At 42.1% G+C, this 13578-nt stretch overlaps 1 protein-coding gene across 3 annotated transcripts in view; it reads right to left on the reverse strand.

Annotated features, from left to right (window-relative positions):
* SPTLC3 (serine palmitoyltransferase long chain base subunit 3) overlaps positions 1-13578 on the reverse strand; it is a 79792-nt gene that overhangs the window by 28012 nt on the left and 38202 nt on the right. For all 3 annotated transcript variants that reach the window (XM_071582117.1, XM_071582116.1, XM_071582118.1), the window contains exons 5-6: positions 8981-9105; positions 6789-6882 (exon numbers count right to left, since the gene is read on the reverse strand). In XM_071582117.1, the coding sequence (XP_071438218.1) occupies positions 6789-6882; positions 8981-9105 (219 nt within the window). The remainder of the gene's footprint in view (positions 1-6788; positions 6883-8980; positions 9106-13578) is intronic.

Genomic DNA, 13578 nt, shown 5'->3' on the forward strand with positions numbered 1-13578 from the left:
CCCAGGGTTTTCAGTGGCAATAGCAAACAACCGCTCACCAGCACAGGAGAGGGTGGTGAGAATTCCACATACTAATTAGTTAAAACACAACCAAATCTATATTTGCCTCACTTTCCACCTTTTACCTGTGGCATATTGTCTCGATATGAAGGACAGAGTTTCCTAAGAAGGGACAGTGGATCTGTCAGTGGATCAGTGGACTTGCACAATTCCTGTTCGGGATCTTTCAAAGTTACTTCAACAAAAGTACCAAGAACACGAAGTGCCAGGGGCTGAAGCGAGTCTGGACCTGGGCAGGCAGCAGTGTGTCATGCTGCCTGCAGTGCAGGTGGGACACTGGGCTCCTGGAGGGGCCCCTGCCCTGTCCCAGGCAAGCTCAGGGAGCCACGGTGTCTCCACCCCTCATCCCTGCACTGCAATGCTGGGGATGTCATCACCATCCTCTGCGTGGGCTGGAAAGCTCCTGCATTATGTCAGCTGAATCCTGTTTAATTAAATAAACAGGCTGCTACTACTCTTGTCACGTTCTCTTTCACTTTGTGTTTGTAACCCTGATTTTCAGTTTCTCTTGTTTGGCACTCTCATGCACAAAATTTCATTTGTGCAGACCCTGTGGCTACACAGGAATGTCTTCATTTGGAGTGCGGTGGTGGGAGTGCTGATTCCTGAAGCCACAGTAACAGCCTGAGATTGCCCTCCCTGCCCCTCAATACATAGAGATCTATGTGAAAGCAAGGGGCACTCACTCAGGAGGGCTCCCTGTTCACACTCAAGTCAGACATGCTTTCCCAAATCAGAGGGCAGCTGAAGACACAGCGTGGCAGGAGCAGGATATTCCAGTCTCCTCCTTGCCGTGGCAGCGTCTGTGTGTGTGTCACAGGCACAGACAGACACGCCAGACTGGATCAGGCTGCAGTCCTCCTATTTGCTGCAATGATCTTGTCTCTGATAGTGGCCAGAGGCTCCAAGGAAGGCAAAGCCTCAGCGGGTAATGTGCATTTCATCCTGCTCTGTAATGGCTACAACCTGCCCTCCCTTCTGAAATTTGAAGGCTGCTTACACTTTTGAAAAAAAATTATAAATTAAGGAATTGTCCTGGACTAAACCACTGCAAACTCTTGGGGTTTGGCAACCAAAGAGATCTTTTGCTGACTTTTACATGTTTATTTATCTCTTTTATTTCCTCTGATTTCATTTGCTTGCTTGCTTAAAGACATGCAGTTAAGAGTTTTCCACTCCCCCCCCCCCTTTCTTTCCTTCTTTAAGCAAGAGAATATATTTGCACTGAAAACTCAGGGCCTTCTGCCATCTAAAAGTTCCTTCAGTATTAACTACAACTCCTCCAGGTAACTGTGTTTTCTCTTTCAGATGTCCTCATGACACTTGTATCTGAACTCCAAAGCAATAATTTGACTGAGTAAACTGAGAAATGCCAGCATTGGATTAACATAAATTCACAAAAGTTGCCCAAAGCAGGAAACTGTATTTTGTATGGAAACCTGAACAGCTCACACTTGCATGACACACCTCTGTCATCAACCACCTGTGATCTGGGAGAACCAAAAAACCCCTTTAGTACTTTCACAACACTGAAAAGGTGTGTAAGGAGGAGCTAGGAATGTCCTTCCCCAATTCCCATTTCAGATGTGGATTCAAGCACCAGATCAGAGGCTGGGTTTTCACCTAACCAAGGAGCTTGGCTGTGCCTGCCCTCCTTGTAGGATCACTTGTTCTGATTGCTCACTGAGGTTCCCTTCCAATGAAGAGAACTGGAATTTTTTTTTCCCACATGGCCTGATTTCTGTACCCAGTCACAACATTTCCCACAGACTGTTCATGCCATTGGAAATCTAAACCAGAAAACAGGACTGCAGTTGAGTTGCTTGACGCTACATGGGGAAAATGTAGTAGAATTAGGAAGAACAAACAATTCCTAAGCCTTGTATGGTGCCTTCTTACATGGGCTGATAAGAACAGAACTCACTTGGACGTAGTTAGTCCATAAAACCTCACCTGTCCACTGAAGGAACTCCTGATACCAATATAAGACCCAGAGTTGTGGCAACAGAAACCCCTTGATAAAATCACAGGATGATTAATGGTTAAATATTTGGGTTTGCTTTTCAGGTTTCATTGGAAGGGTCAAGGGATTTTGGCTAATATTTAACCAAGACAAAAGTCAGAGGTCCTGAAGAAGGGGGCTTTCAAATATATGGTATTCTTAAAAGATTGTCTTAGAAACTAAAATAAAGCAGGTGGTAAGTCGACCTCTCCCTGAGACAGGAAATAAAAACATCCATGTAGCTGCAGGACCCCCATGCCCGTCACTTGGAGAAGGTGGGAGAGACACCCTGGAGCCCAGGGCTGGTGGGGATAACATCAGACACACCTTCTGGCACAAAAACTAACCAAGGCCAGGCTGCTGCTGCCACAGAGGTGGGGAGATGTTTCAGCCTCCCACCTTCTCCCACTGCATACTGGTTGTTGGATCATGTTGCTGGCAGCATTCCTGGTGTAGGGATACAACCCTTTCCTGGCTTCCTAAAAAAATCACTGCCTGTGAAATGGTAGCTTGAATTAATATCCCAGCAGGGAGAGACAAAAGGCAGATGGTTTATGGGCAGGTCAGAGTGATTGCAGTCCACTAAAACACTACTACATACATTGAGGAGTGCTGAGATTCCCCCCCCCCAAAAAAAAAAAAAATTTAAATCCCCTGGAGCAATGCCTTGGAGTAGGGGCTCCCTGCACCAGAAAAAGCCCCTAAAAGGCCCAAACCACTGTGCCACACTGGCAATAACCTTGGCAAGGTGAAAACTAGAGGCAGTGCTAATGAGAGCCCAGAGGGAGGGAATGCCCTGTCCAGGGGCTTTTAGTTATGGGGCTACAATGGAATATTCTCTTAAATCTCTCTCACACAGATGGTCTGTAGGTGTGTGCCTGTGCTTTTCTCTCAGCCCAGACCTGTAAATTCCTGTCTGTTTACAAGGAAGGGATTGTTCACTGGCAGGCAGGATGCAGAGCACATTCCTGTGTCCAAATACAAACAGACCTATAGGTCCACGGCACATTTTTGTTCCATTATTCACCTTAAGGCTTGAAAACCTTCTCATACACCTGTGCAATGTTTTTGTCAAAATGGAGAGACATCTGGATACATTTATTTTGTTTTACTCAGGACAAGCATAAACGTCTAAAAATTTTGTCTGTTCTAGAAAAACTATTCAGATTTTTTAATGAAAAAGTATAATGTCTAAGACAGCTACCCACTTGCTGAAATAGAATTTCATTACCTTCTGCAAGAATAAGAATTACATCATATGTAATTAAGGTGATAGGTAGAGATTATTTCTTGTCTTACTAATTAAATATTTATTTATAATAAAAGCATAATTATTTACTTTTGAAAGATGAAAAATCAATCCAGTATTACAGATGATATGTTTTGAAATAAAATAACACAGTTTTACAGAATTAGCTGTAGCACAGCCTTTGAAAGATGAAGGTGCTTCAGTAGTAAGTTTAAAATGGTAGATTTTACTCTCTTTTCCATGAAATATTTTTATCATAGAACAAAGTTTCCAATAATTTTTCTTTGAAAAATAGTTTTTCCATAGCAGGCAGGAAAGGAGAGAGAGCTGCAAGCTTCTTAGAAAGGGAGGTTACTAGCACACACCTCTGCAGGGTTTTTTTATAATATTCAAAAAGCAGCTAGTTCAGAAAATATACCATTGCTTCACTAAATTGTTACATAATTATTCCTCCTCGTGTTGATAACCACGTATAATAACTGCAGCAAACAGTCACACCTCACCCTTCTCCCCGTGTCTCCTCCACACCTACACAACCAAGGGGGAGCCAAAGTAAATATGTTCCAGGCACTTTTACCAAGGGTATTACACAGCATTTCAAGAGCCTGATGTAAGCAACCAGCAGCATGCAATCAAGGCTGGTTCCCCAAGTGGCATTCTAAAATAAAAAAGGGAACTTCCAAATCTGCTGCCTCATTTGAGTTTGTCTGGATGCTCCTGCACAGAAAGCATAGCTCTGGCATGAGTGGTGGTGCTGACTGGCATCTCTTCCTTGGTCTTTAGTGGGGAAGATAATACTGGGTCAAACAGAGGGAGGGAGAGTGTGTGTGTTTCTGCACCTTGCTGGAGAAAGTTCCAAGTGCTCTTTAGAGGGCCCTTGCCATGCCTTTGACACAGCAACATTCCCCAGCTGATGCCCAGGGCCAAATTCTTTAAAAGGTCATTAGTTTTTGTACCTGAAATGACACCCATCAACCCACTGTCCTTGGAAAAAAGAGGCAGAGGGTATTGTCTTTTTCAACTAGAACACAGGGGAGGGTTTTCAAAAGTAATATAAAGCATGTTACTCCCGATGCTGAAATTCATGCTTATTGGAAATCTGAAAGGGGTAACTCAAGGTGCAAAGGTTTCTGTTCACAGCACAAGGAGCTTTGCTTTCACAGCAGTGGTGGGACATGGAGAATGGCTCCATTCCCCTGTTCATGAGCATGACAGTGACAGCACCAACACACTCTGACAATCTGGGCATGCCTGTCTATATGCTGTGTGTCCACACATTAGCAAGAAATTAATCTGGAAGCATAAACCACTAAGCTCTGATCTAACAGAACAAGCATGTGCCTAACTGCAAAGAACCCTCCCAACCCAAGCTGCAAGTTTTTGTTATGTATATCCTTATTTAATCTGCTGTACTGATTTGTATTATATTACTCCCTGACAGATCCACAAAGAACAAGGTTGTTTGTCTGCTTCATTTTGTGCATCCCACAAAGGCAGTCCTGTTGGGTTACACTTCCCACTGCTTTCCACATCCTCCAAAGCAAAAGGCACATACATACATCTCTGCACATGTGATTTTAGAAGCTGTTGGTGATATGAACTCATGGGTATGATTAAGGAGATGTTAAGAGAAAGAACCTTCTAGCCATGGAACTACACAGAGATACACTGGGTCAAGAGAAACCATAAATGTGTGAAGCTTCTTCACGTGAAGAGCTCTCTAAGTGCAACTTAGGCTCAGGCTGAAGGCCTAGAAAACTGTGATGACAAAACTCCAACTCCAAACAGTATTTTCAAAAATTTCCACAGTTTCATTATTAAAATAAGTTAAAGGGATGCCTCAGCAATGGCACACAAGATTGTCTTTGGCAAATAAGATCTCTAATCTAGAAACCAATGAGTTTTTCCAAAGAAACTTGTGTGGGCTTCCACTGAGGTTTGCTGAGACCTTGAAAGGAACTGCCTACATTTCCCAGTGCTGGATTGGTGCTGTTTGGACAGCTCACTGTTATTTTTAGGTTCACACGGTACTCAAAAGAGCACCAGCTTTAATTTCTCAGAAGCACAAGCAGAGGCTGGGTAGGGATCAGATTCTGGGGAGGGCAATGAAATCCTGAGAGACAGTTAGTGACCAAGTTCCCTAAAGCAAGGATGACAGCTCCAGGTGATGTCCTCACAGCTGAGAGTAATTCACCCCTCAGACTGGAATGTTCTTTGGAATGCTGTGGGAAGTGACACAAGCAGCTGGGATGTCTGCAGCAGGGGTGGGTGGGGAGGCTGAGAACATGTGGGTTTGGGTAGTGAGAGGTCATTTTGCAAGATGTGATGTAAACCTGATTTGGAATGGAATAAGACTTTGAATAATTAGAGACAAGTTGAGGAAAAAACCCCACAAAATGGGTACAGCAACCATGGTTAGTGCATCCAGATTTGTGGAAGTGAACCCAGCTGGGGTATGCTACAGGTTAATCTGTGAATAATTACTTCTGTAAAAACATTTGTGTTAAGATGATCTTTAATTCTTGAATGATCTTCAGAAATGGCTTCTTGCCCAAATTATGAATAGATATTAATTATAACAATATCTTACATTATAATTGTAGTATGCTTTTCAGTCTAACTCATCCTTAGGCCTTCTACAGCAAATGCATAATTAATTTTTGCTCCCCTTGAGGCTGAACACAACACTTAATAAAGGAAAGGGACTGTATTAGTTATTAACAAAGATAATCAGATCTCTCATCTTATTCCACACCACTTCTCCAGCTTCTGAACCTCTACTGCAACCACTGCCTGGTGGCAGCAATGGGAATGGAAAGGGGAATTGCAATGGGGAACAATGGAAAAGAGCAAGCTCTTGTTGACAATGACAGTCCCATTGTCTCTGACAGTAACCACAGCAGCATTAACTAAATAAAAGCTAAAAAGGAGGAGTATTTGGGAAGATAATTATATGATTGCAAAGTGATTTTTATACTAAAATTCTGCTTCAAAGATAATTTGGGATGATGGTCTTGATACAATCATCTGCATCTTTGGTATTAGATCCCTGGGAATTCCAAGTAACTTCTTCAAAGTAATGCCATGTTAATGTAACTCTGGTTGCAATGAACCTGCTGGAAACAGAGGCATGTTTTTGTAAACATGTTTTTACTGCTTGGTCTATAATGACAATACCAATAAAACCTTTATGACAGCACACAGTCATTTAGCATGTCAAAAAGACAGCAGTGAGATTAAGATTGAATTTTGAAATTAAGGTCGAACCTGATGACACAAAACATACACAACAGTAATTATAGTATTGCACTATTAATTTTTCTCATCAGAAATCACTCATAACAGTTAACAGTTAACCCTTCTGCCTGGGCAAAAGTATTACCTGGGAAGTGACAGCAAAGTAAGCATTGAAAGAAAGCATTCTTGCCTTTGAGGTATGAACAACTGTCTCTAAATATTCCCAACTTCAATACTCACTGTTATGCTTGAAGATCCTAATAGTGGCACCTGAAAGCCTCGCCCCAAGAACGAGAGAAGTGTGGTTCAACTCATCACTGAGAATGAGGCAGCCCTGTGGAGAAGGAGCACAGTAAGTACCTGCATGAACTGGGAGGCTCCTGCCACATGTGCATGTGTGTGCCTGCACAAACACACCTTTGTGATACAGAACTGCACCAATTAAACTGTAAATATTAAACATGAAACGGATTTTCTGCAGCTTTTCTGCAGGTGCCAGGCTGCACTGCAAAGGCAGGCACACACTGTGGCATTAGAATCTCAGGTGGTTCATGGGATCAAACATTCCCTGTAACTGGAAAGCAGCAAATAACCCTATTAAAGATTGACTGCTGTATAGTAAAATTGTGATGCTGCCTCCTCTGCCAGCTGTCTACAGCCTTTTTTTTGACTTGTAAGGAAAATGCAGCTGCCTCCCCATATATAAAATGTATGACAGTAGTGTAAGGAGGAGTAATAAAAAAAAAGATGAACTGACATGAACATTTGGGACTTCAGAAATGAGATCAGGAGAGACTAAGTCCCACCTCCATTAAGATGTGAATAAAGCTTAGGATTAGGCAGAGTCCTTCTCTGGAAAATGTATATACAGTTGACCTGGAGTTTACTTTTTAATAATTAACTCAGTTGAAAACTCATTTTCTTTTAGAAACTAAAACAGAAATGCAGGAGAAATAAGTTTATTATATTAACAGGAGCCAAGACTCACAGTTGAAATTCAAGCCTGAACCCTAATTTAGCTCTACTTTCTATTAAACATCTTGTGCTGCGATTTCATTACCCAAAGGGCAACACAACATTAAATAAATACTTATTTTGGAATCATGGATTAGGCCTGGGTTCAGAGATATTCACAGTCTGCCTAGAGACTGGTGTGCAGCACTAATAGGAAGTGTATATGCACCTTGACAAGAAAATGTAGCTGCTAGGCTTAATTACAGAGGTAAACACAGGAAAAAATCACCCAAATAGTTGGCAGTTAAACAATATCTGTAATATACAATAATACTGTATAATAATAATATGCATTGAATTGTTAAATATATATATAATACATACAGTAAAATTTTAATTTGTTCCACTTATATCTAAATATCCCACATTCTGACAGAGACTTGGGTCTCCACATGAGGCCAGGTAAGTGAGGGAAATTATTACACAGCTAAGGAAGGGACAAGCATCTTGTGCTTTTATGGAAGTCTTTAATTTCATAAATTTACCTTCATTATTTCTCTGTATCCATTCCCTTTGAAAGTGCTGGACAACTTCTCCAGTCCCACTGCAGACTGAAGTTCATGTTCTGGGCAGCTGAAGCTCTCCCTGCCCAACACTTGTACACATGTATTTTAGAAATCTCTTGCAAAACTGTATTCATCTTCGAGGGTGAGTGAAGAAGTGTCTTCACCTCTAAGCTGGTGTTTCAGAAGAAGTTTTGATCATACACCACAAGGGGAATTCACTCCATCTCCCCCAAGGATAATGTTTTGTACTTTCATGCCACACTTCACAGTTGGAAGAACTAAATTCCCAGCACAGTGTATCTGCTTGTGATGTCTGGAGTTAGGATTGATAGGATGGTGGATATTCATGCCTTTGTTTTAGGTACCCCAAATTAGAGATAAAGTCCCTTCAGCACCGAGTAAGAACCCAAATTCTGTAATATGGTCACAACTTTAGACTTGCATTTGCTGCCAGCTTTCTTTGCAGGGCTGGCTGGAGCTCTGGTCATCAGGAATGCCAGAGCACTGTGCTTTCTATTTTCTGAAAATGTTGTAAAATCTATCCTAGCAGTCACCTTTCACCACAGGCAGCTGGGCAATATCTCTGCAGCAGCGCAAATACTTCATCCCACAACACCTGGCCATGGGATGCAACGTTTGCTTACTTTTTAGGGAGGAGCAACTTCATTAAGAAGAGCTAAACAGCCGTATCACTGATCCTTAAATAGATGTTATGTGTGATATCAACACCCAGTGCTAGCAAAAGTGATGCAGGACTGTATTTAAGGTCACAAGGGCATCACCTTATGACTCACACATTCCTGATACCAAGCTGTGTTCCTCGATCAAGCCTTCCCACTCGCTGAGTGCCCAGGATACTGCAACAGCAGTTAAAGCAATTAATAAACAATTGTTCCTTTGGGAAGTCCTCACCTTTCCAACAAGGGCTGGAATATTCATTGAGTTAGTTGCAAAGCCCATTCCAAACACCATGGCATCTTCCACACCAAGGAACGTGGCCACAAGTTTCTCTAGTTCTATGTGTTTGTCTAGGGTGCCTGCAGAAAAAAAGCACAGGGAATATTAAATCCCATTAAACTGTGAAAGTTATTAAGGCACAAAACATACAAAAGAACAGGACAGAAGTGTGTCATTAAGCTACGTGACATTAAGTTCTAAAGGTTTTCCATTTGTGTCCTGTGCATGTGGGATAATGCAAGAGAAAGCCAAGGTGCAAACCAGCTGTGGCAAATGCTAATAAATACTGCTGCTGTCAAAGCAGCAAAGCAGCTGCTGTGGGGAAAAAAGCTCCCTTTTCCCATAACTTTTGACATAGTTTATCCTGAAGATTAATTTTTTGCCTTTTTCTCTCCCTTGCAATGAGGACAAAAATAACTCTTTTTTCTAGGAAGTGTGAGACAAACCTTTTAGGCATTCCTGAGTTCTCTCTGGATGTGAAAGCACAAAACGGTGGCAAGAAGATTCTTCCATTTTTAACTGAGTGCCTAAATACGTGTACAAAGTCCTTCAATAGGATTTTACATGGAGAGACAAACAAAAGTGTTCTCCATATTTTTCTGCTTTGGAAGTTACTCCACTTTCCATAACTGATGCTACGCCTCCTCCTTCCTTCCTCTCAACAACAAACATAAATGATAAGGCAACACTAGAGAGCATATTCATTATCTAGTGTGAGTTCCTGATGTCTCCAAACAAATAAGGTGCTCCCAATATCCAACCAAGGCAGGATCCTTCCTGCCCAGCTTACAGTGGAGTATGACAAAGTACAAAGGGCAACAAACAAAAAGTGGTGTTAAGAGACTGAGATAACAAATAGCTTTGAACAGTAAGGAAATCATCTCTGTTGCCTGCTCTCTAGTCCTTGGGTGCCTGGCTGCGCTTACAGCATGATCTGTGGGAAGCAAAGAAAGTGGCCTGTGGATTCTGACAGAGCATTTCCCCTATGGGTAAGGCTGTAATCAGGGAACAGAAGACAAAAATCAGGCAAGTGAATATCTTACCTCACTTGCACCACACAAACTGATGTCACAATAATATAGGCAAAGTGAATTACAGTTGATGGAACAAGAAAGCTGCGTTCACTGTGATGGACAAAGGGAGATGAATGGAGGAACACAGAAGCTTGGCTGGAGTGTCTGAACAAGAATGATGAGTCAGGAAGATGATCTTACCTTCATCATGGAAAAGAGCTCATTAAAAAATCTAATATAAATGGCAGGAGAAGTTTGAGCAACAGTACTAAGCTGATTACAGTGCTGTTTTCATTAATTTTTCTCATTAAATATCTGAAGTAAGAATGACAATCATTTGGAAATAGAATGTGAAAAATATGTATCATGCAGGCAGGTAAATCTCCACCAGGCAGGAGACAAAGAGTAAGGATCATGTGGCTTCTGGAAAAACCTTTACATGGCAATAAAGAACAGCAGTGCTGATGTTGCACCGAACCTGCCTGGGTTCTGCCAGACCTGAGTCAACTCTGGTAGAGCTTCCACAGTGTCTCTGCACTCCTTGTATCACCCTGGATGGACATGGGGCTGGGTTGTCCCTGTGCTCCGAGGAGTTTGGCAGTGTGGCACAGAAAATTTGGCTCTGCAGAAGCTGCAGTAGATGCGAACTGACTCAGCATGGAGCTCTTTGAGGATGGCTGTATTTTGAATTTGTAGATCCCGAGACACACATGGATGGGCGCTGGCTCCACACACAGCCACAGTGTAGTGGCCAAGACTGCTCAGTGAGCTGAGTTGCTCCCTGGAAATGAGGGTGAGAATCTATGTCTCAACTTGTAAGCCCAGCAGGTCTCAGAGTGTATTTCTGTGGCTAGTTCTGTAATTTCTGCAAACTGGGCCCAGTTTGTCTTCAGGCTGGTCACAGCACTCACTGACAACTCAGAGCTGCAGCCTGACCAGCTGCCCCAGTGTTCCCTGCAGATGTTATTTTGTCCCTTGAGGGATATCAGCACACAAAAGGAAGTTTGTGAAAGCACGAGAAACAGGCCGTGTGTGCTTGGCAAGGCAAGCATTTTAAAGCACGACAAAATTATCCCTGACTTTTCCAGGAGTAAATCTGACACTACTGGGGTGGAGCTAAATTGCTTTTTTGGGGTTGCATCATATGTTTTCTGTTTTGACAAACAAGAAAAGCCTGACTCAATACAGAGTGTTCTCTTAAAGCATCTATTAGATGACCCACAAAGGAACAGCACATTTTGGACCTATTTTTATTGATTTTTTGATGCTGAAGAATGAGACATTCTGCAAGTGATTGATTCCTACTTATTATTTACTAATCCTAAGAGTGAATGAAGATGACAGAGTACATTGCCATTGCCTACAAATCCTGGAATAAAAATTGGAATCACTTTGCAAAATAAAATCCTGAGTGACGGGGATTTACAAAATGAGCCTTGGGTTTGAATGACATTAATTATTGTGGCCAAATTGGAGGTGGTAGGTGAGGTCTTGCAGAAGCAATACAATACACACCAGTACTGGCAGTGGGAGGTTCAGGACAGCTGAACCTCCCACTGAGTAGATCCACTGAGTATCCACTGAGTAGAGATGATAAAGCATATCAGCTTCCATTTTGTCAAGGTTAAATTAATTGGGGTTTTATTGAATAAATTATGCATTTATTTAATCATATCAGAAGACATCTCCAGAATGGGTCAGTCCTTGGACACTATAAATGGCATCAGTTATTTATCAATCACTTCTCTCCACTGGAGGAAACAAGGGTTCAGGCATGCTCTGCTGGGATGAGGTTTGTCCACTGGCATTCCCAGCTGGTCACAGCAACCCCCCCAACAAGCATAAACAGCACTACCAGACCAGATGCAAATTTGATTCAAAGGAACTGGCACAAGCTGAAACAACATCGGCATCTCAAGCTACACAAGAAAGGCAGTAATTACACTGCTCTTCCTTAAATACGACCTTGGAGGTGTCAAGTCAGGTTATCATGGCCCTTAACACGTCTTGTATTGTGCTACATTCAAGACCAACACTGTGATCTGATGAATATCTGTGATTCTGTGAATGAAAAGCGATACACTAGATACATTTTTATTAATACACTGTATAAAGAGATACCGTCTACACTTGCCCTATACACAGACATTAGAATTTCCCCCATCTATTTTGATTTTTATGCTGACTACAGCTTGGTTTGACCCAACAAATAAGGATACAACTAAATAATGTACACCAACTTACTGAGAAAGATTTAAGACAAAGAAAAAAGAGAAAGCTACCTGGACCTTTAAGAGACAAAATGAAATAATTTGAAAGTGATTCCTCCCTGCTGAACAGCTGCATGCAATACAGTACAGCAGGAGTTACTGTGACCCGAGACTGGAGAGGCATTACGATCGAAGATCTTATCAAAAGTGGACTTTCACAATGGTAGCCACCTCCACAGATTCCCACACTTCTCTTCTCAAAGCAAATCCCCTCCTTTTCAAAATCTGATGACCCAGTTCCCTCCATTAACTTGTCACTGCACTCTGGTGACAGGGAACATGAAATACACTGTGTTTTGTCAGGCTTTCTCATAGGCTTACCCAAACTCTTGGGCTCAAAGTCCCTGTCAGCCTAACAGGCAGATAAAGCTTGAAAATGCACTTCCCATGATCCACAGTCATTACTGAGCTTTGACACTCTCAGCTTGGACAAGGTGGTTTATGCTGCTGGTTACTCTGCCCAACAGTCTTTCAGGTTCTTATGCACTAATGACATGGACTGGTTAAACTGCCAACAGGATCCTGTCATGGAATTTTACGCTTGGAATTCTGAAACCCAAAGAAGACAGGAAAACACCTGCTTGCCTCAAGCCAAACAAAAGCTGGAGGAGTCAACTGATACAAGCAGCAAGTCATTGAGAGAAAAAATAACAGCTGGGAATCCTTTGCATCCCTGGTGTGACTCACCAAGGTGAATAAGAGCCATTATGCCATGAAAATGAAGGTCTGTCAGAACCATCCTTAAGAGGGTGGGGAACAGAACAAAACACTCCAACTTCCTTGTCACATTTGAAACATAAGGACACAAACTCAGCCTGCTGAGATATTCATCAGAGATGAAAAAATAGTATTACTGAAACACATACATGCTTTTACAAAAGCAAGACTGGATGAGCTATTAATAGAAGGATGAAGAAACAGAAGATGTTACTTCCACCATGCCAGCAGAGTGGATGTTGCAGGTGGTATCACTGTCCTGCAGAGCCCACCACCAGGGCAAAGCCTGAACTTGTAGAGTGAGACATACTGGCAAGAGAGGGAGAGAACCACACTGCAGTGTTATGTAGAGGCCTCATTTAACACTGCATGTGTATAAAACAGCCCCAGAATAGGTGGGGTTTTGAGGAATCATTTGACAGAAAGGAAATGCTCAAGTTTTCTTAACATTGCCACCAGCTGGCAGGGCTTTCATGCCATAAAGATGCTGTGGGTGTCAGAGATCTAATGATGCACCTGTGTAATTTACTGATTCTCAGAAAAAAAAGTAGAT

This window comes from Pithys albifrons, chromosome 2, assembly GCF_047495875.1.
Source record: "Pithys albifrons albifrons isolate INPA30051 chromosome 2, PitAlb_v1, whole genome shotgun sequence".
Taxonomy (NCBI): domain Eukaryota; kingdom Metazoa; phylum Chordata; class Aves; order Passeriformes; family Thamnophilidae; genus Pithys; species Pithys albifrons.